Source organism: Cuculus canorus, chromosome 21 (genome assembly GCF_017976375.1).
Source record: "Cuculus canorus isolate bCucCan1 chromosome 21, bCucCan1.pri, whole genome shotgun sequence".
In the NCBI taxonomy this organism is placed as follows: Eukaryota; Metazoa; Chordata; class Aves; order Cuculiformes; family Cuculidae; genus Cuculus; species Cuculus canorus.
Genome location: NC_071421.1, coordinates 4,175,610 through 4,203,340, shown reverse-complemented (window position 1 = coordinate 4,203,340; position 27,731 = coordinate 4,175,610). Strand labels below are relative to the sequence as shown.

At 42.8% G+C, this 27,731-nt stretch overlaps 2 protein-coding genes across 5 annotated transcripts; both read right to left on the bottom strand.

Moving 5' to 3' along the window:
* Window positions 1-212: 212 nt before the first annotated feature.
* On the bottom strand, window positions 213-23,444 carry PER3 (period circadian regulator 3). 3 transcript variants are annotated; one of them, XM_054085982.1, is made up of 21 exons: window positions 23,327-23,444; window positions 21,652-21,803; window positions 20,944-21,059; window positions 19,857-20,058; window positions 18,754-18,802; window positions 17,380-17,522; window positions 16,928-17,006; window positions 16,104-16,210; window positions 15,700-15,856; window positions 14,621-14,726; window positions 14,055-14,180; window positions 13,195-13,321; window positions 12,139-12,283; window positions 11,412-11,530; window positions 10,540-10,722; window positions 9,669-9,920; window positions 8,421-9,157; window positions 7,134-7,311; window positions 6,389-6,569; window positions 5,914-6,064; window positions 213-4,178 (listed from the first exon to the last, which is right to left on the bottom strand). In XM_054085982.1, exons 1-21 carry the CDS (start codon window positions 23,380-23,382, stop codon window positions 4,077-4,079), a joined length of 3,468 nt encoding a protein of 1,155 aa, XP_053941957.1. In that variant the 5' UTR covers window positions 23,383-23,444; the 3' UTR covers window positions 213-4,076. The 3 variants fall into 3 exon arrangements, with proteins under 3 accessions (XP_053941957.1, XP_053941956.1, XP_053941955.1); XM_054085981.1 differs by lacking the exons at window positions 17,380-17,522; window positions 18,754-18,802; window positions 19,857-20,058; ... (1 more) ...; window positions 21,652-21,803; window positions 23,327-23,444 and having other exon boundaries at window positions 6,389-6,566; window positions 16,928-17,311; XM_054085980.1 differs by lacking the exons at window positions 17,380-17,522; window positions 18,754-18,802; window positions 19,857-20,058; ... (1 more) ...; window positions 21,652-21,803; window positions 23,327-23,444 and having other exon boundaries at window positions 9,669-9,917; window positions 16,928-17,311.
* A 71-nt stretch (window positions 23,445-23,515) lies between these two features.
* On the bottom strand, window positions 23,516-27,597 carry VAMP3 (vesicle associated membrane protein 3). Of its 2 annotated transcripts, none has more exons than XM_054085882.1 (5): window positions 27,190-27,322; window positions 26,344-26,425; window positions 25,497-25,655; window positions 24,710-24,761; window positions 23,516-23,981 (listed from the first exon to the last, which is right to left on the bottom strand). In XM_054085882.1, the coding sequence occupies exons 1-5, from the start codon at window positions 27,231-27,233 to the stop codon at window positions 23,962-23,964; spliced, it is 357 nt and encodes a 118-aa protein (XP_053941857.1). In that variant the 5' UTR covers window positions 27,234-27,322; the 3' UTR covers window positions 23,516-23,961. The 2 variants fall into 2 exon arrangements, with proteins under 2 accessions (XP_053941857.1, XP_053941858.1); XM_054085883.1 differs by lacking the exon at window positions 27,190-27,322 and adding an exon at window positions 27,460-27,597 and having other exon boundaries at window positions 23,522-23,981.
* Between the last annotated feature and the right edge of the window lie 134 nt (window positions 27,598-27,731).

The window sequence follows — 27,731 nt, the reverse complement described above, 5'->3', positions numbered from 1 at the left end:
CATGGGATGCAATTAGAAAGGAAATAACATACCCGCAAGATTGAAAAAAGACATAAAATCCCACACGAAACAGGATGAATGGCCACTACAGTACCATTTTCACTGTACCCACAACCTCAGCATCTATGGACAATCACAAAAATGTCACGAATATTTTCTTAAAATTCTGTTTTCTAGAAATTAACAGCAACAAAAGTAAACACACACTTGAAAGTTCTTTGCAGCATATTTTTCAGTTTTATTTATAAAAACAGAAGCTTTTTTAAAGTGTACAGTTAAAATCACAACTGTAAATTCAACAACAGCTGAATATAATTTCAATAAAATATTCCTATCAACTGATGTAAAAATTCATTCAACTGCAATTTAAAACTTGATTCAGCTGGAAGATAAACTTACCAATACATTACTCATTCAGCAAATATTTAGCACACACTGTAAAAATACACTAGGGTCCCTCCCATTCATAGCAATGCCATGAAAATAATTGACCATCAACTCATCTTTTCAAAATGTAATTCCGTATTTATGAATCTAACAAGTAAAATTGCCAGCAAAAGTCAAGAGTTTCCAAACTGCTGACACCCCCACAGGGGGCAGTAATTGCTTCATTACTGTACTTGCATGTTTTCCCTTTGATCACCAAAAAAGTGACCTTCCAAGCAGCTCTAAGGTGTCTGCAAGATTTTTATGCTAGGTAAAACAAAGTCATATAAACAAAACAGCATAGGCAAAACTGTCTGCAATATTTACTCCATTGGTCTTTCAGATCAGAACCATACCTCACTCTCTTCAACTATTCCAGCAAACCACAAAGACTGACAGATTAATGTAAGCTGAAGTAAAAACTACCAATTCCTGAAAACTCATGGAAACAAGGTCCTTTCCAAAAGGCTTGATAAGGCATTTGATTGCAAGACGATGTGGTTCTAGCAGGGCAAAGAGTAGCTCGGGAAACTGTTCTGTCCTAAACCTGTTTGCGCAGCCAAGACCGTTAGCATTTTCAGGTAAATAGTTTAGTTTCATTGTCACACAGGGCACCGACTGACCTTTTTGTTCCTCTTACATTGTTTTCCCCTACCATAATTTTTACTGTGACCCAGGACTAGCATAGTCCCAGACAAGTAATCTTGCACCTAAGATTTATCCAGGACTACAGACTTCAAATTCAAACTCCTAAGCACATGCACCTTTCATTACGGTCAGAGGGTACAGTGTTCACAGCACTACAAAAACTGTCTAGGATTTCTGATGCTATATGACCCTACTCGGCACAAATTCATAGCAGTATGTGGTATAAGAAAGGTTAACATCTCCAAACAAGAAACACGTATAACATGATCAAGTTTCTACATACAGGTCAGAATCTTGACCGCTTGTAGCAAAGACAGCACAGGATACCATGAGTGAAGATCCCCAAATTATACTCTTGGATTTGGTATGAACTGGGGTACGCATCTATGCAAGTCCTTTGTGTCTCTGCCTCTTTTTATATAACTGGGATAGTCACCTTTTTGACATGCTTCCAGACCTACGGATGAAAAGCATTATTCAAGTGTTAGGTACGTATTACCATTCTCCTAAACTAAGTCCCACTGTTTCATGAAGTGGACGGCATGTAAGCCTGCTAAGATAACACAAACCATCTCATTTTCACGCTTAGGAGGCATTATTCCATGAAGAGTGGAAATAATGCACGGCAAAATAGTTGATTATCTGAACTTCTCTCCTAGCTTACAGGTTTAAACCATTTCGAAGGAGGCAGCCGTCCTTATCTGAAGTATTCAAATCCATCTATTTCACCAAGACACAAAATACATTAAAGCAGTCGTTTTAATTTAAGCATAACGAACTAGAATGGATTCTAGTGCATGAGTCCAATTTGACAATTAAGTTAGTTAAGAAGCTTCCCAATTAAGAAAAGAACCTACACATAAAGAATCTTCTTACACGTCTTAGAGCAAGTATTTTAAGTAGTGTGTATATAATCAGAATAACACGTTTGGAAAGTGCTGGAGAAAGACAAAGAAAGGTATAAGGCTATCGTCCACGTTTTCCATTTAGAGTACTAATTTGCTCTATTTAAATACCTACTTAAGTCTCTTATTTTAAGAAGCCTCTAGAGTTTGAACACAAAAAGTATGGAGGATGCGTGAATCTCTGCTGATTTACAACACAAGAAAACACAAGTTTAAGCTGAAAACACTGAAAGACAAATAGAGAAAAGCAGCTTAAGAATAAATAGAAAGCAATAGGTATAAACACGCAAGGCAAGCATACTGTAAAAAAACAAACCAAAAGTACTGTCCGAGTCAAACTAGCCTTGAAAACTTAAAGTTCTGTAAAAATAACTTCACTTGAAATAAGCTTTAAGGGCAAAAATTGTCACTGAATTGTTTTAAAAAGTAACAAAAACCTTAGATAAATGTATTCTCCTTCAAATATCTGCAGATCACAGTATTTTTAACTTCCTCAACAACTTGAGTCTTGCTAGTAAATAAAACAGAAAAGGTGAAAATCCTTCACGTAGCAAAAAAGGAAGAATTACACAGAATAAAAGGGTGAATAATACATTACATTCTAAAACTCTTTTTTGAGAAGGCTAAGGCGATTCGTAACACCACAAGGAAAATCTGATTACATCTAGCTTTTGATAAACAAAGGGGAAATCAGACAATCTGCTACGTTTTAGTGAAGAATGCCCTGTCTGAAGAGCACTTTGAGACATTCAGCTTTAAGCTAGAAGTATTAACATGAGAACAAGGCTTTTCACATATTGAAAGAGAAAGTGGTTACCACTTTCCAAACAACAAACTCACACCATGCACAAACTCATTTTTCATCCATGGACTTCATCAGCAGAGACTCCATATAAAGAAAAAGGCTGAAACTTGTCCAAGAAGTCAACAGTGGTAAGAAATAAAGAATATAAAGTTTGATGTTCAAGTTTGGTTCCACAACTTGTGGAAAGCAAAAGAAATAAAGCTCAATCTCTTTTTTTTTTCCGTTTTGTTTTTGGCATCAGAATAAAAGCAAAACACGGAAATAGCTTCAAATTTCCTACTCACTATGTCTGGATTCAGCTCATCTAACTCCTCTGACACAAACAACAAAAATAAAGATACAAATTTGCCTTCTGGAGTGCTAGCAACATAGGATAAAAGATTGCATGTAGTTACTTGAATTCATAACTAGGCTACAGTGCCTTGACAGAGGTTTTCCAGATCTCTTCTTCGAGAGCAGATCCTGCGTAAGAAAGTAACTTCTGAATTGTTACTTCTATTTTTTTGACGGCTATTTATAATTTAATCTCTAGCAGATTTGCAAACCAGTTACCTTCAATTACTTTTAAACATCTCTCTCTCGATACACAGCTTTAAAAAGAAATGCTATAACCAGCTTGGTTCCAAACCACTCGTAAGGAAAAACATCGAGAATTGCTTTGCTTCTCTTCAGTTTTCTCGATGGGCACAAGCTGGTGAAAGGCATTTTGATGCAGAATAACTTGGCCAGTTTTCAGCTGCTCATTAAAAAGCCTATTGGAGTCTCAAACCACCCACAGCGATTTTAGATCCTCAGAGCATTGTCATCTTCAGTTTAGACCTTTAAATATTGAACAAACAAAACCAAAGAGCACTGTGCTGTATCCTGGTTTCAACACACCTAGCTTAAAGAGAGAGTAAACATGCTGATCTGCTAGGTTAATCACTAAGTTCTCAATCACTGCATCTTTTTAAGACCCTTGCTTGCCAAGTTCAAACAAACCATCCAACAAAACCCCAAACCAAAAAGCCTTTGTATCCTGCTCATCATTTGAGCAATCAAAAGTTAGAAACATATCCCATTATGCAGCAAGTCTGTGATGGCAGGAAAAGAAACAGCCTCCCAGTGAAAGATTGTCTTCAAAATCATGCCAGGAGCGGCAGGGTAGTGAAAAAAGATTTAGTTTCACATGTGTAACTGCTTGTGTTGGGAAGAGATAGCCAGATACATTCACCACTAGTATGTAGCAAAGCCAGAGGAAAAGAGAACGTGAATTACACCAAACAGTTTTACTGACACAAGCGCTGATGCCTTCAGCGTTGCGGGAGCGAAGATGATTTTCCCTTGCTTTCCATATTGTCATCAGCCACTGCAGCCTCACAACTTGCTTCCCTGATGTCACATGTAACACAGCCCTGTAAAAAAAAGAACAAGAACACAGTAACTTAAATTTTCTTTTTCCATAAGTAGATTTCAAAAAATCAAATCCTGACAGGACGATATGTTGCAAATTATTGTAACCCTCACCCATGGGCTGAAATCTCTCTAAAAGCAGAGATTTTCCAATTATTTTCAGAAACAGGTACTTGTACCTTCAATTTATCTTGTCTCAGAAATTAATTCTTTTGTCAGTGTAACATGTCTTATCTCAAGGCTAAGACAACTTAGCAACTAAGGCTTATACAACTTCCTCAGCAAACTGTTAAGGATTTGAAGTGCAATTTTTACATTTTCAGTGCAACTCATCACTGGAGCCCTAGATCTTTCTGGGACTAGTCTTGCCTTGCTCATTTCTTCTCCGTAACACCTGGGAGCACTTTAAACTGATTAGGACATTCTCTAACACAAATCAGAAGTAGTTTATCCAAATGCCCAAGAGTCACACCAGGTAAAACATTCAGGCATAAGACACAAAAATTCTTAAAGCATGAATCCACCTACAAAAAAGCCAGTTATTTTTGTGTTTCTTACTACATGCCTGAACCTCCTCTGTGATGATGAGCATTCTTCAGCTTGTTGAACACACTTCCTCTCATTTTCACCAGCATCCCAGAGTTACATGTTATTCAATCACAGCAACAGACAACTTCATAATGAAACGAGCAAAAGACCCAATGCCACAGGAGAAACATCACTAGATCTGGAGTTTTACATGGGAGCATGACACTAATCCCTGTTTTCAGTACACGATGGGGGATGACGTGCTTGAGAGCAGCCCTGCAGAGAAGGACTTGGGGTGCTGGTCAATGAGAAGCTCAACATGAGCCGTCAACGTGCGCTCACAGCCCAGAAACCAACCGTGTCTTGGGCTGCATCCAAAGCAGCGTGGCCAGCAGGGAGGGAGGGGATTCTGCCCCTAAGCTACTCTCTTGTGAGACCTCATCTGTAGCATTGTGTCCAGTTCTGGAATCATCAACATAAGGAGATGGAGCTGTTTGAACGGGTCCAGAGGAGGCCACAAGGATGATGCGAGGGCTGGAGCACCTCCTGTACGAGGACAGGCTGAGAGAGTTGGGGTTGTTCAGCCTGGAGAAGAGAAGGCTCACAGAAGACCTTATAGCGACCTTCCAGTACCTGAAGGGGCTACAGGAAAGCTGGAAAGGGGCTATTTGTAAAGGCTTGTGGGGATAGGACCAGAAGGAATGGGTATAAACTGGAGAGAGGTGGATTTAGACTGGACATTAGGAAGAATTTCTTCACCATGGGAGTGGTGAGACACCGGAACATGTTGCCCAGGGAAGCTGTGGCTGCCCCATCCCTGGAGGTGTTCAAGGCCAAGTTGGATGGGCCTTGGGCAGCCTGAGCCAGTGGGAGGTGTCCCTGCCCACAGCAGTGGGACTGGAACTAGACAACCTTTAGGGTTCCTTCCAACCCAAACTATACTATGATACTATGACACTATTCCCATTCATGTGACTGAAGGAACCTCGCTACAGGTAGTTTCTACACAGAATTTGCCTATCTTCAAAAAAAAAAAACACAATGGAAAGACGTGTACTTTGGCATTTCTCATGTGGCTAGCGTACTCCAGCTCACTTCCTTCTTACATTTACAAGTAGTAACCATCAGTGACCCAAACACTGTAAGATTGTATTGGTAGAGAAACGCCAAAGCATGAATAAGCTGCTGATTGCTTTCACAACTCCTTACTTGGGTGCTGACTTGCAGTGGGACAGTCTGGGTCCGGATCCACGTATGCACCTCTGCAAGCTCCTTCTTTTGCCCATCAGTGAACCAAGGCTGCTGCTTGCGCATGACTGCCAGCTTCTCCAGATCCTCCTTTAAAACCTCCTCTTTAATTCTGCAGGTAACAGACAACTGTGAACACAGCTGTACTAACTGAAGCAAGGCAGGCACTGTTTATAATCCTACTGGGAAAGTCTCTTCATCAATATCCAAGGCTGAAGCGCAGACAGCATCAGCCATTGAACAGTAACTACACTCTGTTTTACCGTATTTTAACTGGTGGGGGAAATTAGAAAAAAATATAAAAAAGAAACAGTACATTAATACACCTTCTTGGAGCGTTATTGGTATGTGCACTGTTTCCATGGTGTCATTTTTAATTCTACAGTTCTACGCACAATTCCAAACTACATGTCAAAAATTGTTGATGTTTTCCAACCTGTTGGGCATTTGGTAAGTCATTAGAACTTGCTCAGGTGTGCGATCCATCATCACCCAGGCTGACTCATGCTTGGATTTATGAGCCGTTCCTTTTACTTCTGCTTCCTGATTCTTCTCTTCTTTGGAAACTTCAGAAGAATCATTACTGGCAAAGTACTTGCTGCTTTTCCCGCTACCTGCTGAGAATTACCATGAAAAAAATAAATGCAGATGCCTGAGAAATTCTAGTAATTCAGCATAAAAAGGACAACTGCATATTCTTGTGAGCTAGTTCTGCAATATGAACACAGATGATTGCTCTAGCAAGTGATTACTACCTGTTGAGAATTCAAAGATAAAGAGCATTCTATTAAGTTACTCAAGATCTCCAAAGTTCTACTTGCTCTTCTCAAAATTAATTGGCTCAGCTTCTCTGCTTCCGTTTCAAGAGGTCCTGCTCTAGGCAGATCTACATTTACTGGCTTACATCTTAAATTTAAAATGTATCTAATGCAGAGAAAAGCGGTAACGAGCAAAATGTATGAGCGGCTTACAGGTCACAAAGCAACACCTTCTTAGATTCCCATTTCCAGCCACAGTGACTGACACAAACTTGGCTTCGAACACTGAAAGCTGATGAAGAGTAAAGACTACAGATACTCTTACTGGGATTTCCTATTACAGTATCTTGCTAGGAACCACAAACACGTTAGCAAGCCGTTTAGCACCAAAACATCAAACACTCAAATCTCAAATTTCCCTACCTGTGCCACAGCCAGAAGTCTCATTGGAGCCAGAACCTAAAGAAGCAGATAAAGCCGATCCGCTACCTGATGCTGCTGAACCCATACCCGACTGGGAGTCCTCATACAGTGAGCGGTCAGTAAGTTCACAAGAAGCACAATGGCTAGAACTGTTACCACTATCTTCTGGATCGTTGTCCTGGAAGCAAAATTCAAAACACATACATCCACGGAAGTTACATTTAAATCTGAAAAAAAAGGTTCATGCATTTACTTTATTTGTCACATGTTGATTAAGTTCTCATATCAATTGAATAGGTTTGGAGTTTCTAGCTCCGAAAATGAATGTCAGTCTATAACTCAGGATAACAATCTTCATGAGTGACATCAACAAAAGCATCTGGACTCAAGTTCACTGGTTTCTGCTGTACATCCTTTCCCACTGGGTCAAGATACCGTTAACTGTGGCATAAAGCTAATATTTACTGCTGACAAGAGAACAGGAGTCAATTCCCTTCCTGTCCTGTTAGACAGCGTGAAGCAGCCACACACATCGAGCAATGGTGCACTACAGGGAAAATGAGAGTGTCTTCCCCTGATTCACTATGCGAAGCCCACTGCTTCAGCGGCTACAGGTACACCAACTCCCCTTTCAGGACCCTACCCTGCAGTTTCAGCTGATCCAGCCTTTCCAGCCCAACCTGGATTCAGGAGCCAACACTTTTTTCCTCGCCTGCAGAGCTCAGATTCCTGCCTCTGAGATTACCGCGGAAGTTGGAGAGGCCTTTTCTATGCCCATGTATGGAAACCGACCCACACGGATCCCTGTTCTTCGTTCATTAGCTGCATCCCTGGGAGACAGAGGGAGTAATTAGAAGTGTATCTTCCCTTTGTTTTGGTTCTCCACAGAGACTGTGGGACTGGGTGAGAAAGGATGCGAAGTGTGCAGCACTAACCAAGTTCCACATGCATAAAAGCCCCAAACCCAAAATTCCAGCTGACAATTGAAAAGGCTGCTGCCAAAACGCTGAGCAGAAACGGCTTGTGGCAGCCTAGACCAGAAGATTTCGCTCTTCTGTCGTTTGCCAAGTGCCAACACTGTACTGTTACAAGTTCCCACGGGGGCAGGTATAAACAGCACTGGAGGTGGAGAAAGCTATTTGTGCCCTGCAGCCTACATAGCACAGCCACTGCAAAAAGCAGCTAACAATCTGGTGACCTGGAAACACAGATCATCACCACTGGTTTTGGTGACTGAAGGCTATAAAAGTCAGCTTCTCCTCTACATTAAAAATCTGTGTTACTTACACCTTTAGCTTCTGCACATGCTTTAACATCAGTACTAATGGAAAGCTCCATAGGTCTTGGCAGCTCTTCTTGAAGCAAATTCAGCTGAAGAGGGGAGCTGCTCCGTGAGCTACTCAGCAGCGGGTCCTGGTCACACTGGCCTTCTTGCTGGTCCTCCATGGTTGTTGCAGAAGAGACTGGAAAGGGCTGATCCACACAGTGCGGTGCTATTGGTGACGGAGTAGAAGGAAGCGGGGCTGGAGGTAGTGTAGCGCACGGATACGAAGAGGGGGGATAAACATATTGAGGGCTAGGAAGAAAGACGTATTGAGGCATCTGAGCATACATGGGGAAACTCTGAAAAAATACAGCCATAAGTGTGCCCATGTTAGGGGGATAAAGGGCTGGGTGTGACTGGGCTTCACAGCATAGTTGGGACGATGACATGGACCCAGGTTTTAACGAGTGAAGGGCAAGCTCCTGTCCTACAGAAGAGGCTGGAAAACTAGACAGTGGATCTGAAGAAGCTGGAAATCCTAGAGGAGGGAGGGCATTCATACTGGAGGAGCTCAGACAGGACACTTTCGAGGGAGAGGATGACTGTTTCCGAGTTGTTCTCTTCTCACACGGAAGACTACTTCTATTTTTACTAGAAGAGTGGCTATCTGAGGACTGCCTCTGAGGTTTCTGCCGCTTGAATTTTCCACGTTTGCCTTTTTTACAGCTAGCTGGGCTCATCTGCTTTGGAGGGGAATCTCCTAAGGAGGAAGAAAAATACACACATTCACTGGAATGATAGACCTAGGGAAAAAAAAAAAAAGAAAAAAAGGAAAGAGAAAAACATCCAGATAATTGAGTGTGGCTTATTCAGAGAGCTAACCTTCCTCCGGAAAATTCTTCCATTTGCTACAGTGATGGATTTGCTGACATATATACAATATTTTCCTTCACGTCATCCATTTTCTTATTGATCGTTTTGGCTTATTCCAATTAGGTCTTTTTAGGTTTCCCCTCAAGGGAAGGTGGTAAACTTCTTGAGATTTGCAAGGTTTATTACTACAATTATGTCCTTTGTGAAAGGTCCAAGATAGCAACATTTAAGACAGAGAAGACCTTCTCTGTGGGCAATGCCATTGTTAAGCTTCAGCAGTTCAAAGGAAGTATTCTGTTTGCAGCCATCGTAAGATACTCACCAAATCGGACAAAGGAGAACCAGACTGCATTGCAGTCCATACCAGACAGTCTTTATTTCTCAGAACTGCTGCCTACCTTGGCCACAGGACTGTCCGTTGTTACTTCTGCTCCCCTGTTGAAGGTAAGTCCTAAAAGGAGAGAGCAAGATCCTCTGGCGGAACTTGTCAACGTAGTTCTGCTCCTCCTTTTGAGTGTGGGCTGACAACGTCTCTTTTGTTAGCCCAACTGGCTCTAAGTCCTCAGGCATCATAGTGAGACTCTGAGCATTCACAGGAGGCAGCTCAATTTGTTCACTTCCAACAGTAGTATCCTCCATTGTAGTGACTTCTTTGAGGAGGGAAGAAAATAAATCACTCTTTGGCCTGGCATTCTGGTGCCAACTCCCACAACACCCAGAGGGTTACACAGAACACAGTCTCGTCTGAGCTACCGAGCAGATACAGGCTGCAGAGGCAGGGGGAGAAAACACGCTTTACACTCAAATATAGTTATACTAACATCAACTGAGCAAATTACTTTACATGCTGTGGAAAACTTCCAATTCACTTTGAAGCTACAAAGGCAGTTCTTTTATCATGCTTTCTTAGTACAAAAGCAGTTAAATACTCATTTTCACATTTCCTTCTGCATTTAAATGAAGTAACACTGGCCGTTAGTCATTTTTATTTCAATCTTCAGTGGCAAAAAGCATATGCTTGTGGTTGAGGGAAAAGGAAATAGTGCAACCTGTTAAAACTAGGTTTTATTGAAATACCGTAAAAATTTCCAGGCTCAAGTTTTTCTTCACGATGTCCCTAGATTATACTCAATTATACATCAGAGTTCATATTCATGAGAACGTATCTCAAATGAACAAAACTATCTCACCATGTACTTCAGTCTGGGAACATCGCATAAATTGAAAAATCAGGGAGTCAAGTCAGTGTTTTGCGAGTGTGAACGTTACCTGATTCCGGGTGTGGGACATGCACTATAGTGCTGCTGTAACTGCACTGGCTGGTGATGGACACCACACTCGGAGCCTTGTTGGAGAGAGTCAGGTCTGCCAGAGGAGCGCCCACCATGCCTGCACTTGTCTGGTCTTTCAGCCTCTCTTCTCCATCAGCAGATACTGGAGTTTGGGAATTAACTGCCAAAAACATAGCAGTATCTATTGGTAAACGACAAAGTTTCTATGTGGAATTTCATTCCAAGAACTATGCTCAGAATTCATCAGTGTGACTGGCTCAGAAACAACCAGTAACTATGCAGAACATTAAATAAGACAGTTTTACGTAAAGTCCATATGCCAGTGCAATGTCAGCACATCCTAAACGTGGCACAAAATGAGTGAGCAACAGCAGGTTCATTTAGAAACAACAAATAAGAGTTCTTTCTAGATCCATCCTATGTTCAAAGACTTAATATTGTACCTTATTCTTAATTGTGAGATCTAGACAAGATAAGCGAATATTCATAAAATCAGAATAGTTTGGGTTGGAAGGAACCTTAAAGATTACCCAGTTCCAACCCCCCTGCCATGGGCAGGGACACCTCCCACTGGCTCAGGCTGTCCAAGGCCCATCCAACCTGGCCTGGAACCCCTCCAGGGATGGGGCAGCCACAGCTTCCCTGGGCAACCTGGGCCAGGGCCTCCCCACTCTCATGGTGAAGAAATTCTTCCTAACATCCAGTCTAAATATTTACCACATAACAAAAATACTTGTGCTGTTAGTCTGACAAAAAAAAAAGCGTACATAAACCTCAGAACGTACAACAGTAGGAGAAACGCATCACTTGTTGCAGCTCTGTTACGACTGTCAGTATACTGTGCGTTACCTTCCAATGCCTCGCCTTCCTGCTGACTTTGTTGGACCTCTTCTGAAGATGACGATGATGTATTTGCAGAAGATTTACATTTCCTTTTCAATGCTGGAATACTGCAGCTCTCTAGATATCTGAAATAAAAGCATATCACAGGAAGCTCTCCCTACTTTGTGTTTTCTCTCCATTTGGAGAGACGTACATTTGAACAATCCAAACTGGAGATCCAGGAGTTAGTTAACTAGTACTTTAAAATGCACAGCAGGAAGCTCTGGTCACGTATGTGCTTTCCAAGAAGTATTTTAAATAAAATCTATCACTTACTCTTTCTTTAAAAAAAAAAAAAAAGTGGGAAAAAGAAAAAAAGAAAAGATTATGTTATCCACTGGGTTAAAAAAATACCAACATTTTATAAATTATAGCAACTTTCAGTTTTATACAGATGTTCTCAAAGCATATATTGAGAAGACACTAGCATATTATGCCCACTGAAATTCTCCTCCTATTTCAACAATGGTGAAACTATAAGTAGACAAACATCAACCATTGCAAACAGAATCTTAGACCCTAAATTTTTCGTTATTAATACAGATTGACTAAGCATTCCGATGGACTACCCAGAGATCCAGAAAGCTTTACAAACAATCCCAAAGTTATCTCATAACTCAAACTGCTTCAATATTTACCTTCCATTGGTTAATCTTAAACTTGTAATCACTAAAATAGCTTCGTAGTTTATTACCTTATGATATTATCAACACAATTGATCTGTTGATAGGAAGGAACGCGTGGAGTCTTCTTTGAATCATCATAAAATGCATTGCCTGGTTCTTCTGTGCTATCACTTCTCAGTGTCTGAAGAAAACAGGAAGCAGTGTGCCTCTTCCCTAGAAGAGAATAAATCCTCAAAGACTCCTCTAAAAGGCATCTAAACACTACTCCCACCAAGACACTCGCATATATACACTGGGATACATATATATTACACAGGGACATATGGCTTATGACAGCACAGGCCTCTTTACTAAGTCGTTCTGCATTTTCATCTCAATTCACTTTTGAAGGCAGGAGAGCTAGAAGGGGAAAGAATGTCTTAAGAGAAAAAAAACCCACGCAACTGCTTAAACATGTACTCAGAACAACTAGTAAACACAATGAAAACACTATAGAAAAAACCTACTGTACTTAAGTTGTAAAGAAAGCTGTAATTAATATTACTCTTCTCTTGATTTTTACATCACAGAATTCAACCTGCCATTCAGCAGTAATTTGCAGCTTTTGACACTACACTGGTCAGAGTAGCATTAACATCCACAGTGCAGCCCTCTTATCAACAAGACTATGATATCTCAGAAAACATCAAGTTTTCTCCATATATTTGTGCTAGATACTAACAGTAAATAATGTGCATTAGCATAGTATTAAGCACTCAATAACTAAAACACTACTTCAGTGGTACGTAGTGCACTGTTTTCCAACCTGTGGATTGTTGCTGAAAGTCTACATTAAGTAACTAAGGGAACTTTCAGCCTTTTCACTAGAAAATGTTAAAATGAAAAAAAGTAAAAGCCTATTAACTTAGAGACAGATATGTTCCTCCATATCTCAATAAGCATTTAAAAAGTCACGGCATCTGCTAAGATGTTTTTTGGTTGGTTGTTTTTAATTTCATTTTTAAAAAAAAAGCGAAATACTTCCCACATTTAAGCCATGCTTAAAAGCTATCTTAAGTTCTTCAGTGTACCATCAGCTAGCCAAACTCACTGCTACAGATCTACAAGAGTTCATGTTAACTTACCTCCTAGCGTTTCTGAGCTCACAGCCTGTTCACTTCCATCCTGTGGCTTGCTCCTCGATGCAATATACAGCTGCTGTCCCAGATTTTTTATTCGGTTGACATCTGCGCAAACTTGTTGCAACGTCATCTTGAGATACGTGAAAATGTCAAGTCAGAATAAAATGAATAAAAAGAGGCCGCAGGAGGCCATTAAGATGGGCTAGGGTTTTTGTATTCTCCAAATTGAAAGGGAGTAGCTGGGCAGCCTAAGCCTGGTATCTGTTGGTGTTTGTAAATTTAAGAATCTAATTATCATGGTTACTTCAGTTAATTTAGCTATGATAAAACCCTGAACAGCATGAGCACTTACATGTTTCAATGCTGATGCAAGCCTTGAGAGTGGGAATAAGCTGACAATTTACCCAGGAGCCTCACAAGGAAATTGGGTAACTGCAATGTTTGTTTTACGACAGCACTGTTTCTACTCTCTTCTACAGCAGCCTACACTACCTCTAGTGCCCTTCTTAAAACGAAACAGAAAATCCCAAGCAAATGGAAAGCACTCCACATTCATCAATCCTCTTTCTGGTTGCACAGTTGTTCCACTTTTTTCTCTACTGGTTCTTTGAGGATGATCTTAAGCAAGTCTTCAATTTAGAGAACTATCATAGTAACTATCTGCTCATTTCAGTTAGCAAAATTAAGGGCAAAAATCAAAAGCCAGCATTCTACAACTGACCAATTTAAGTACATTTAGCTCGAACACAGCTGTATCTTCCCACTTCAGCGACACTCATGATAAATAGCACATACTAAAAATTTTCATTTTTTAAAACCGTATTTTTACTACTCTGCAGGAAGTGACACATTCAAGGACTTACTGGTTCTTGTATCTCCTCTGCACAATTCCCATTGGAGTCACTTGAAGATGCTATGCTGATGTAATGCTCGTAAGAGCCATTGCTTCCAAGGCTTCCATAACCACTGGAAACATTGCTGTGAACTGGCTGTATGAGAGGAAGAAATAGTAATTTAAAACACATCATCCTCCTCCTAGGGAACAAAAAGACAGGAGTAACATACTTTGCCACGCAGAACTTCAAGTGAACAACGTAAACAAAGTAAATTAAGTCAAAAGTCGGTATTGTCCTGGGCTCTACCATTTGCTTGTGAAAATTCTCTACCATGCTTGAAGCTGTTTTGCGATGCAGATTTATCTTTCAACATAAAGACTTGACAAATATGACATACAAAATATTTTTTTCTAATCAGGTGGGCTACCCAGAGCCACATTCTAATGTTGCCACACAAGCCCATCTCCAAGTAGAACTTCCCTTTTAGACCCTGTAAAAGACTACCCCCAAAGTAGTCTGCTAAACAGATCAGTTTCTTTATCCTCTCATTGAGGAGGCCAGGCAGCATTTTGAAATTCTTTCATCTTCTTTACCTGCAGAAGCAGCTTGTAAATCTGTCCTTGCAATTCTCTTATCTCTTTCTCAACACTGCTCATTTCTTTACTTCTTGCAGCAAAGACATCTTCATTCAGAGGGCTTCTGGAGAGAGCGAGCAAAACGTCACTATTAATTTTAATTTCATGAAGAAAAGATAACTACAAACAGAGGTAGAACAGATTTTTCTTTTTTTTTTTTAATAATTATTATTTTAATTTGACTGCTTTGTTGAATCAACACACAGTGATGTCATCTGTTCCATCAGCAGCTCTGCTGGGGTAGCAGGGCAGTGCTATGAGAGCGGTGCTTCACATCAAGCCTTAGGGAAGCCAGCACGCCAGCACAGTGGCATGAGCTAAGGTTGACAAGCATCTACTCCCGCGCCGCCTCCTTCACTCAGGAGACAAATTCACACCCCATAAAATCTTAAATAAAAGATCACTTCGTAAAGTCTAAAGGCCATCTGGAAAAGCCACCTGGTTTCTTTTCTAGGAAGTAAGAGGAAGGCAGTCATATTTCCAAATCTCTTGGAAACTAATGAGAAACATGTGAAAAATTAACTTGCACACCCAATACTAACTGCATTACTAAAAGAGCTCACCATGGTAAATATTTAGATTCTGTATCAAGTGCATGCTCCAGGAGGAAACAAGCCAGAAAGTGATTGACACATCTGTCAAATAATGGGTTTTTTATGAGCTCATCAGGAATGAATGTCAACTCATAATTTGTTGAGGTGATCTACCTTTCATGTTGCTTTTTAACTTCTACTTGGCTTGTCTAAAACTGATACTTTGATTTAGACATGTCCATTGTCACAGTATTTGGACATCACCAATATGCAAAAATCCAAAAAAAAACTTGGCTTTGCCTTTTATTTCAAAGTAATGTACTTATTTTCATACTTAATAAACAAGACTAATGCTCTTCCTAAAGGAATAGGCTGCAAGACAGATGCTAATTGTCACAGACTACAGGAGCAACATTACATTTCTAGTTAAATACTGAGACAGTTCCATTTTGCAGAGCATTCGAAGAAAAGCACTTTTACAGATGAATTCTACTACTGACTTACGTCCGGACTTTGTGTCGGCCAATGATGAACACTACTTTCCTGCTCCAAGGGTTCACAAAACTGGACCAGCTGGTATCCAGAATGACATAATCCCCATTTTGAGTACAAAATCGAATAGGTAAATGTTCAAAAGGGGGCTGGCCAGCAAATTTCAGGACTAAAAAAAAAACAATCAAGAAACATGGCTTAGTTTGCATTATGACACAGTAGAGCAAGCACAAACACTAACGACCTGAGTCCTTTAAAACTTTGGGTTTGAATGTGTCTTGACCTTTAACTGGTTGGTTTTATTCATCAATTCAACTATTTTTGTCTAGACTGTAGATCAGTCACATGTCAAGCAACATGATAATAAAAAGAATGTTAAAACCCACAGAAATTCCTCTTAAAGCAACTATACTTACTTTTCCGGTGAATAGCAATCATCAAAGGACGATCTTCTGGGTGCAAATACATCAGTATGGATGTTCCAATTAAATCCTGAGGTAAGTAACCCAACAAAGGCACTGCTCTGAAACCCAAACACATTATCACTGATTATAATCTAGTTTTGAACTTAGATCTTTAACCCTTTGTTTGTCAGTGAGGTCCCCATGCACTATCTACAATGGCACGAACTAAGGCTACACAACCTTTTCCAGACCAGCCCATCTAATAATCCTCCAGTCCAATGTAGTGACATAAATACCAATGACAAACATTTCTACGCCTGAAGATCTGACAGACTTTCATGTTTGCAGGCAGTTTCATGCTTGTCTATATGCAAAAGGAAAAGGAAAAAAGGATCTTGAAGAAACAGGTCACAGGCAATATCAGTAAGAAATCTGACACGGACACTGCGAAGTGTGTTGTAAAAACACTTCTGTGGCTCTGCCGAAGACAGCTTTAGACTGCCCAAATTTGTTTGACCCAGCTCAGTACAGCTGTATCTCCACAGTGTGATCCCCAGAGCTTTGCACTACCTGGGTTTACCAGAGCTGCCCAATAATGTAAACTGGATAATGAAAACTGACTGCAATTCTGTTTAACTCGCATTTTAAGCAACAAAGTAGATTACGTCTATGGAATTCTACATGTTTTTCTATGAACAGACAAACACAAAACTACTTTGTTTAATTAACTATTGCCAACTGTTCAACAACTCTACACAGGTCTCCAATTGCATCACCACAGGATTTTTTTGCTACCTCTTCATACTCACCTCACAGGCCTTAAATTCTAATCTCACCTGTCATCTATCTCAAGAAAAACACATCCAGGTGTGTGAGTGGTGGTGAAGATTCTTTTATCCATAGGAATTCGAGGAGCTAGTAGAAAAAAGAAATATTTACTGAAACAAAACACGCACTTTGAAAACCTGTTATTTTTGCTCATGATAGAGTTATCAGCTCCTGAACTTTTTAATTTTTAACTGCTTTCTGATCAATAACTCATAGAAACATTAAAAATACTTATGTGCTGCAGACTTCTCTCAAGAATAAAAATAGTGAGAAGAGGTCAAACGCTTCGGGGCCTTGCAAAGAGGGCACAGATGCTCTGGATTTGCATGCATGCACACAGACACAAAATGGAAGTTACATGAGTGAGACCACCCGAGTGCAGGCTGGGAAAGGAAGCAGACTTTCATATACTGCATCCTCCTACTGGCTCAGTTTGTTTCACTGGGGTCTCCTGACTTGCCTTCATATCCAGAGTGAATTTTCTCAGCCAAAGCTAAGCAGCAGGATTCAGCATCCAGGTGGACAGAAGTACACACACGGACCAAGTATGGGGTGATTCGGAAGGGGTAACAACGAGTTTCTTGTTCTTGATCTTTACCACCCCTGAAGAAAAGTAAAAGGGTTTAGCACACTGGTGTCAAGACTCTGACACTTAACACCAGGGCTGAGAGCCCTGCACAGAGACATGCTGAGCACAGACACCCAAATAATCAGAATCTCCTGAAGTCCTACGCACAATTCCTTCTGATTCAAGGCCAACACATTCAGCAACACTGACCTTGGTCCTCTTAAAAACAAGTAGGTGTTTTGCCTACGATCCTTGCACTCAGAGTCCGTTCTAGAAATGCCATTACTTTAACAGTTAAAGACTACCACCTAATTTTCACTCCAAACGTATTCACCCAAACCATTCATTTGGCCTTGTGCTCTCCTTCAAGTTAAACAGTTTTCTGTTTATTGTTTATTCCGTACCATTTTTAGGAGAAAAAAAGAAAAGAATCAAACCTGTCTCTCAAGTTTTGTTTCACTGACCTACGCAAGAGTCCTCCAGCTTCAGTTCAGAAATAGTTGTTGTTCTTTGATTGTCCCCCTCCTGTTAGAGCTTGTCTTCCTAGAACATGTGTGACCAGTAGCAGCACACAACATTCTAAATGAGATCTTAACCAGGGCTTTGTAACAATTGCATTAGCAAGAGCCCATTTCTATGGCAAGTGCTCTTTCACCTGTTAAACTGCAGTATCTTACCCAGCTCTGACAGAAAGAACTGAGATAAATTTTTGGATGCTATCGCTTACACTGAAAGTTACTTTCTTAATCCACACTTAGTTTTGTAAAATGTTTCTAGAGGGATGTTAGTGTCATAAAAACTACTGACAGTTCCCCCTTCGGGGGAAAAAAGATGAAAATTGGATATACAAGTTTAACCCACAAAACCACATTTTCATACCTAAACCTAATGTGTGCTTGTAAAAACATATTTCTACTCATGAAGCCCACATAATCAGACAGATCTGTTATATAAAGGAAGGAGAGATGTTGTATGAATGCCTGAAGAAAATTATGGCAAAATATTGATGCATCCTACAAACAGTTCCCTGGCTTAAAATCCGATATCTGTCCTGCTATATTTATTCCATGCAAGTTTCAGCATCACTATGGGAAAGATATTCAAAACGTCCTGCTGGACGCCAATATTAAAACACAACAAGCCAATTTTGTAATGGAGTTCCACGAACTTACACTGATCAGCTGTAATCACAGAACGCTCTTTCTGCTCAGTACTGTACCTTTTTTCCAGCCTTCACAAACATAAAATGATTAACAATGTACTTGCCTGATCCTGCAGAAAAAGGACTTCACCTGGGCATATTCATACAGAGATGCTAATAAGAAGAACACACATTGAAAGTATCAGTTAATATCTTTAAGAAGGTCACACCTATCAGAACTATTTTAAACTCTGCCTTCTCCAGACTTTCTGAGCAAGACAGAAGTCTCACAATCTGCTCTTTATGAGCTACTGAATTAGCTGTTCAACGGTCTGCTCCACCTAAAATGCTCTCTCTTCTCCAACCCACTCACTCTTGGAGGAATGGCTGACCTGAAACTAAATTCAGAAGAAACACAGGCGATCTAAAAAACTCCTTTCCCCAGTGCATCACTATGGAAAGGAAAGGCAAAAATTCCTGGCCTCGTAAGACATATACCAAAAGCTAGATACAGCCAAAAATTATGGAGAGATGAAAATTCAGTAGCAGTTGACCACAAGAAAATAATAACTACTCTGTAGGGGTGCTACTGCTCTGATGGGTGAGCACAGGACGGGCTTCCAAGATGTGGAATCCCTGGCATGTTAGTGTTAGCAGCCTCAGATGTCTCACACCCTTTGGCAGCAAGGACTCCGGACCTGCCAGCTCTGATGCCAGAACAACCCCACAGGTAGGTGGGCAAAAGAAATGGCCTTAGCATCCGAGTTACATGTGAACTGCTCACAAATAACACAGGTCTTATTTAGACATATCCAGCACTAAACAGCAAGGCAGCTTAAAACTTGGGTTCAGTAAGCTATGTTCACACCAGGCTGCAAGCAGATCATAAAGACAAACCACTCACGCAACCCTATGATGTAGATTAAACAAATTTAAACTCACAATTAGACTTTTGGTTTCTTCTTAAAAAGCAGCAGTATTTGGAATTACTAAGACGGCACACAAAGCAACGAAGTATATGCCTTTGACTTACCCCAAGTAAGAGTTAGGCCTCTAGGAGACTAGCAAGGACTAACTGCATAGGTACACAAGTTTTTAAAGTGGAAAGAGAACAAGTGTTGCCTATTTATATTGCTAGCGTAAGTATTTGAAGTGAACAAGGATTCTATCCTCATTCTGCAAAGACAGAAAGACACATGAAGCACTTCAGGGCATTGCCAAATCCCACCTGTTTGACTCTCGGTGTTCCAAAGCGGCAAGTGGGACTGATCAGTGTGTGTGTAGAACACACTCACATCCTGAGGGACAAGCAGCTCTACAAACCGGGAGGAGTCTAACACTTTCTTCTTGCAGTTTAGAATGGATGCTGCCTGCTCAGAAATGTGCACTATGCGTCCAGAAAGCAAGGAAAACACAGCCACAAATGTGTCCTGGAAAACAAACATCATTAAAGGCAATTCACCCCCAACATATAGTAGCAGTACTGCAAGGACAAAAAAACAAACACAAAACAAAACCAACCCCAAATTACCACACACACAACAACCTAAGACAGAGGTTCTAAAATATGTTCCTAAGTTAGCATCCAACTGAAATAGCGTGTGTAAGCTACTACAACCTCCAATGCTAGAGTAGCTTACTCATCATTTACAAATGCTAACACGACTGGAGTATCAAAACTGAACAGATTATGCCTGCCACTGTCCAAAATGACTGGTTACCACTCCACACGCTTCTTCACAAATCACAGTGATTCCACACACAAAAATATTTTGAGAACTTTTCAAGCAGGAAGCACATGCAAGGTTTCTGATACTGTATCTAACCACACTAAATCTCAAGAACCACCCTTTTCTTTGAAGCAGAGCCAGGAAGTGCGACACACGGACAAATCAAGGGGAAAAAAATTAAATCCAGTAGCACAAAAACGAAACCAAAGTCCCTTACAACTATGGACTTGATCTGCTCTGAAAACATTCTGCTAACACTGTCTCAAGAGATCACTGTGCCATAAACGAAGTCCCAAATAAGATTCTCAAAGACATATTTGTTGCTCCTGAGGAGGCGGGGGGGAAAGCCTCAAACCAGAAAAACAAGAAAAATAAGTATTTCTTCACTTTCTGCTGCTGGGTACCCTAAGCGAGCACAGATAAGAAGTAGTCTTGATTCCCACTTAAAAACATAAGGCCCTGTCTGGCTAAAACTTCAAGGATTTTCCATTTTATACATTCCAATTTCACAAAATGACACAAGGAGACTAAATAGAGAAGGAAATCACAAATTACGAACTCTGTGAGTGTGCCCGAATTCCTTACAGTGTTTTTTGGAGTGTGTTCCGATGCAACTGCCACCAGCTCTTCTATGCTGTATGTCATCACATCCGTCTGAAACCCTCTTCGGTCATTCAGAGCCTGGAAAAAGTCATTGTTTGCTAATTGAAAAGAAAAAACAGGAAAAGCAAAACAAACACATGAAAGTCAGAAATGAGACTATTTTTAAAGTATTTCTTACAGCCCTTGCACTTTTGTCATCTTTTTGGTGAAGTCCAAGGTGAGATGAGGAAGGTCTGTGTAGTGACAAAGGAAAAAGGAACACTGATTATACTATTGGAGTGACCTACTTATGTTACAGAAAACAAGCATGAGGAAGTAGAAAGGACAGTACGTGATGGCAAAAGAACAATTTTCACTACTTAGTTCTGTTGGAAACACAGACTATCCAATAATTTTTCAATGTGGGATGGGAATATTGTTTTTTCCATATACACACAAAGTTATTAGTAGCCACCTATTAGCTACAGGATTCTGAAGAAAAGGAAGCAATACGTGGGTATTTCAATACAAAAGGTAACATGATTGTTTGAAAAAAAAACACCAAAACAACCCACGATGCCTCAGAAAGCCAATTGTTTGCAGAATAGCGGGAATACTTTTATGTGTTTTAATGTTATTTGTTGCCAGAGATGTCCATTCAAACCAAGCTGCTATATAGTTTCTATGCTTCCAGATATTTTCCAGACCTACCTCGGACCTGCTGAACACACTGCAAGGCGTAGTTGAGAGCATTGATGGTACTGGGCTTGCTGGAGCTCCTTTTCTCTTCAGGCAAACACTTTTTCATTTCCTGGATCATCATCATCAGATCTCTGTGAGACTGACTACAATTCAGCTGCTCACTGTAAAACAGAAACTAAACTTTACTGGATGCTTCTGGTATAGGAGGTTCTTTTCTGCCAACTAATTAAAATTATTCACTAAATTAACATTTATGGTCTTGGCCGCAGACTCGCAGCATACCTAGAAGTGTCCTAACACTTATTCACTATTTCCTGTCCTATCTTCTTCCCCTTCTCTTTGCTACTCAACCTCTTCTCCTCTACCTTCCTCCTTCTCAGCTTTAAGACGTCACGGATGGCAAAGTCACATCATAACCAATCTGCTTCTTAAGATGCTTAGCAACTAAAAGTAAGCTGATGTTTACGACAGATTTTCTAAATCTCTGGTACTAAAATTACAGAACCATAGAATCACTAGGTTAAAAAAGACCTGTTGGGTCGAGTCCAACCATTCCTACTAACCACTAAACCATGTCCCTGAGCACCTTATCTATCCGTCTTTTAAATACCTCCAGGGATAGGGACTCCACCACCTCCCTGGGCAGTCTCTGCCCATGCCCAATGACTCTTTCTGTGAAAAAATCTTTTCCCGATATGCAGTCTGACCCTCCCCCGGCACTGCTTCAGGCCATTCCCCCTTCTCCTATCACCTGACACTTGGGAGAAGAGCCCAGCTCCCTCCTCTCTACAACCTCCTTTCAGGTAGTTGTAGAGAGCAATAATGTTTCCCCTCAGCCTCCTCTTCTCAAGGCTAAACACTTCCAGGTCCCTCAGCCACTCCTTGTAAGACTTGTTCTCCAGCCCCTTCACCAGCTTCATGGCTCTTCTCTGGACACACTGTAGAGCCTCAAAAAACTTCTGGCAGTGAGGAGCCAGAACTGAACACAGGATTCGAAGTGCATCTGAGGTTACAAACAGATGCTGATTCTTTGCACGTGTAAATCTTTCCAGCCTTTAAGTCCGCATCTGATTATACACACTTCAGGGAAACATGAAGCCCTCAAAATAGACCCGATTCAAAGATTTCATTCCTCACGTGATTCAGTGTCTTCATTAAAACTTCTGACACAGAGGCCTCAGCAGCTGCAAGGTTATTAAGAAGCAAAACCTCCCTTTTCGTACTGACGGTTTATTTCAGTGGCTGAAAAACAAGCAGTCAACGCCCTCAAGGATTCCCCTCAAGGGAACCGAGACCGATTCCGATCTTACAGGTGAGATCGAACGCTTGTTTTAAACATTTCGTCCATTTGACATTTTTATTCGCATCACGGGAGAAGTTTAAAGGGCAGAGCGTTAACTTCACGTGATGGTTCATATCACAGCGCCCGAGCTGCTTATTTGTTTTATTTTTATTAATGAAGAAAAATAAACGATCACCTCATTAAGTGGCTGAACTTTCAGCAAAAGCACCGTTGGGGTAATTTCTGCTTTCCTACCGCCAAGCGATTCGCTGTAGGTCGCGAATACACAGGCCCGGGGGGTGGGGGGGAACAGCCGGAGGGGGAACCGGGGCGGCAAGGGAACGGAGGAGGGGGGTACACCGTGGGGGGACACCGCGTCTGTCCCGGCTCGCGTGGAGTTACCTCAGAAGTTGGGTTGGCTCCGCGCTGCGGCGCTCGGCGGGCCCCCCCGCCTCCATGGCCGCTCCTCATGGGCGCGCGGACCCCTCGCCTCCACCTCGCGGGATCCCGCGCTTCCCACCCCCCTCTAGACTCTCCCCCCCCGCCGCCCCACGGCTCCACCTGCGGCGGGCGGCGCCGTCCCCCGCCCCTCCGTTACGTAAGGGCCCCCGCACGCGGCGGCCGCGCACCCCCGGCGCCGCGGCCACGTGCGCCGCGCCCCGCCCCAACACACACACACTCACGCACTGGAGGCACCCCAGCGGCCCCGCGCGCTTTTATTGGCGAGCGGCGGGCGAGGCCCCGCCCACCGCCCCGCCCCTCACGCGCCGCGGCACGCGGGCCCCGTGCGCGCGCCGGCCCCGCCGCCACGTGCGGCCCCGCCCACCTCCCCCCCCGTGGGGAGGGGTGGGGGGGTGTGGGCTGAGGGGAGGGGCGGGGCTGTGCTCGTTAGTGTTTGATGACAGGAGTGTCTTAAGGCAACAGGAAATGTTAGTTAACGTTTCGGTAATCGAGAGGTTTGCTTCAAGCAGCAGTAAACGGGCTGGAAAGGCAGCAGGTGAAGGAGAGGCACTTGGGTCCATCAGTCTTCCTGCAACTCATGAAGGCACCGCCCAGACTGCAAAAAGAGGAAAAACCTCGGGCAAAGGACAGTTTCCCACAGCCCTTCGGCACTCACAGAGCCCCCCCCGCACCCACACAGCCCCCAAGAACTGAAGATCTGGGAGATAAAGAGGGACTGAAGAGCTCCCCCACGCTTTGGGCCCTGTTGTTGCCCACCCAGGACCTGTTGCTGCAGGACAGCACAACCCCGAGCCTTATCCTCCCATCAAATCCCTGGGGACTGATAACTCAAGGCAAAGACTGAACTGTATGCTCCTGGGGAGCATAACCCTATCCCAATGCAACGTGAGCGTCCTTTCACCCAGCAGCAAGGTATCTACTTGGAGAAAAGCTGACCCGGCCCACGACAGCACACCTGGAGCTGCCACACTGAAAACCATTTGCCTAGCAAGAAGATGGAGCAGATGACAAACCAGTTCTCAGGCAAGGGACACAGGTGGTGTTTCCCCTTCTGCAGCACACAGCAGCAAAAAACCAAGGGTGTTGCTGCTTTATAAGTCCTTGCTAATACCACTTTCACCAGTTTCACTCTGCACAGGTGCTTGAGATTCAGGGGTAACCACTCAATGCAGGCAAGGATTGCTAAAGCAGTCGCTGCTACTTCCAATTAATGTTGTATACACTTTCATTTGCATATCCTGACTTTATTTAAACTGCACCACCTAGTGAATTAACGCTATCTGTTCCAGCTCTATGAGAAATCCCCACTCAGGTTAGACTTACCAATAATGATGATGATGATAATGACAACCACAGCTATCAATATTGCCCACATCTGTGGAAGAAAGCCATACAACACTTACACTTACTACAAACACAACACTTACTACAAACACAACACTTACTACAAACTGTGCGGCAGCATTAACTGGCCTTTGCGCTACAGGAACGCAGCCCCTGCAAGGTACTTTTGCACTGTGTGCTACATCTAAGACAGTAAGTAAAACTTCAGCAAGCAAACCTCATTCAGTGTTACTGCTCGGAGACAGCAGGCCATGCACAGAGGCAAAGCAGGCCAAAGCGTTCTTTTCCACATTCCTCTGTGCACAGCCTGCCTCGGGTGACTACACAAGCAAGAGTAAAGAGCCAGTAAGCATCACCTCTTCTCCTACCCTATTCCATGTCTTGCACTTTGTTGCTCACCAAAGATCAGCCTTTGCCAACAGCTACAAGTGCAGGAGTTGGAGTAAGAAAGCTCCTTCTGCTTCCCTTCCTGCACATTAACTCAACTCAAGGCCTTTGGTCTTTTTCTTCCTGTTCCCAGAGCCTCAGATGACTGAGGTATTTCCCTCTGGCCAGTACCATCGTAGACAAAGATAATACTACAGCTTTTGGTTACTTCACTACCAAAGATGTTATTGCATCTTTTGGTTACTTTACACCAGGTTTTAAAAATAGATGCTATGACTTTAAATAATGTTGGCTAAAGTCACATTTGCTTCTGCCTTTTGAGATGCTAACTGTAATAGTGTTAACTGCAATATTGCACAAGTATAAAAGCCATTCTTACCTTACAGTTCTTCCACCAGTACTTCCTTTTCAGCTTGGCTGCACTGGTCTCAAACTGGGAAGCTCCTGCTTGCAGTGCATCAGCACGATCATCCAACTCTGACAGCTTCTGATCTCGTTCCAATACCTTGTCCACATTCACTCTCATAATGTCAACAACCTAAATCAGTTCAATGCTTACAGTAAGTTATCAGTTGTACCACCCCATCGTGGAATTTAATTGCAGGCAACACAGAGCAACACGCAGTACCCTTAACATTCTCTTCTTAAACGGTTATCGCCTTTTAGTTCATCCAGTCATAAACTTCAAGAAAGGCATGAAATTCACCTGGAAGCCTCTAATATCTGCTTTAAAGCACTAGTAGCCCTGGCATTGCTCTAAACCCGGGAAGTAATTCCTGACTCACTTCAGAGACTTGAGACATATAAACATACTAATCAACCACACCTTAAAAACCATTGGTGGCCAGCCTGGCTTTTGGACTCCCCAAAAACCTGGCCATGTTATGCCTGGCAGTCAGCCTTCATTGCTACTGATGTGACAGAAGCTTTTTCTCTGCAAAACCAAAGTTTTTTATCTTTACTTGTGCTAAATCCTCCAGCACAGAGTTTGCAGTGAATGCTTGGACACGGGTAACTTCTCCCTCCTACCCCACTCCAGCTAAACGGATTTTATTTTTTCAGCCTTTACAAGAGTTAAGATGACACAAGTAGAACAAAGCAAGCTGAATAAGAGTATTCTCCTCTTCACATAATGAAGGAGAAACTGTTTTGGCCAAAACATCCCTTCTGGTTACATAGGTTTCCTGAAGGAAAATTATTACAGTGCTACCAGACTAGACTTTTACCTCATCTACTTGGTGTTGAGTCTGCTGAAGACGGCGATTGCTGCCGGCAGCCACATTTGAGGTTCCAGGGACACTGGCTGACCTGCAGTAAAGAAATCATCATTATTCTGATTAGCTTTTAATACATTATGGTTCTGTTTTTAAGTGGGTATGCTTAAAGTACACAAGCTCTCTGACATGGCTAAAAACAGGAAACTTGTATCCTTGGAATAAACACAGGCGGTTTCCGCCTGGAAAAGCAGTGTTTGAAGTTGACAATAGGCAAAGGTCACACAGCATCCCAGCATCTTGCCAAGAGGCCGTTTGATGGGCTAGAAGGCAGCAGAGGCTCAAGCGTCCAGGAGTTTGGGCTCAGGGATGTTCTTGTTCTCCAGTTTGAACACAAATACTGAGCTTTGAGGTACAGTAGTTCACAAAAAACTACAAACAGAAACTCGGTGGTCTTAGAATCACCAGGTTGGAAAAGACCTCTTGGATCACTGAGTCCAACCATTCCTACCTGCCACTAAACCATGTCCCTGAGCACCTCATCTACCTGTCTTTTAAACCCCTCCAGGGATGGGGACTCCACCCCCTCCCTGGGCAGCTGTTCCAGAGTGTGATGACCCTTCCTGTGAAAATTTTTTTGCTGATATCCAGTCTGACCCTCCCTTGGCGGAGCTTGAGGCCATTCCCTCTTGTCCTGTCCCCTGTCACTTGGGAGAAGAGCCCAGCTCCCTCCTCTCCACAACCTCCTTTCAGGTAGTTGTAGAGAGCAATAAGGTCTCCCCTCAGCCTCCTCTTCTCCAGGCTAAACACCCCCAGGTCCCTCAGCCTCTCCTCGTCAGACGTTCTCCAGCCCCTCACCAGCTTCGTTGCTCTTCTCTGGACACACTCCAGAGCCTCAACATCCTTCTTGGAGCGAGGGGCCAGAACTGAACGCACGATTCGAGGTGTGGCCTCACCAGTGTCCAGGGGCACGAAAGTCATTCTAACTCTGCTCCTCGCGGCCGTGCCTCAGCCCCGCCAGACGCGGCCCTCCCGCCCCTCCATCCCCGCAGCCGCCGGCCCCGGCCCCGAGAGGCTCTTCTCGGGACAGGAGGTCCAGGCCCCGCCCCACCCCAGCCCCGCGCTCACATCGTGCCGGGGGGTCGGAGGGCAGCTCTGCCGGAGCGAACGGGCGGTTCCCAACGGAAACTGCGCGCTCCTCCGGCGGCGCAGGGACGTGACGGGACCGGGGCGGGGCCGGGACGGGGCCGGGACGGCTCGACCGCGGGCGGGGCCCTGAGCGAGGGGCGGGACCGCGAGACCACGCCCACTGAGGGACATGGCCAAGACAGGGAAGCCACGCCCACAGGCGACAGCGGGGTGGGCGGTGCAGACGAGACCACGCCTCCGGATGGGCGGGG

Coding starts and splice junctions, on each gene's coding strand:
- VAMP3 (XM_054085882.1), bottom strand. CDS start 27,233: ATGTTGAGGCTCTGGAGTGTGTCCAGAGAAGAGCAACGAAGCTG. Junction 24,762..25,496: donor ACTGGTGGAAGAACTGTAAG/GTAAGAATGGCT, acceptor TTTCTTCCACAG/ATGTGGGCAATATTGATAGC. Junction 23,982..24,709: donor TATCATCATCATCATTATTG/GTAAGTCTAACC, acceptor CTCTTTTTGCAG/TCTGGGCGGTGCCTTCATGA.
- PER3 (XM_054085982.1), bottom strand. CDS start 23,382: ATGGAGGCGGGGGGGCCCGCCGAGCGCCGCAGCGCGGAGCCAACCCAA. Junction 15,857..16,103: donor GATTGCTATTCACCGGAAAA/GTAAGTATAGTT, acceptor TTTTTTTTTTAG/TCCTGAAATTTGCTGGCCAG. Junction 10,723..11,411: donor GGAAGGCGAGGCATTGGAAG/GTAACGCACAGT, acceptor TGTTTTTGGCAG/TTAATTCCCAAACTCCAGTA.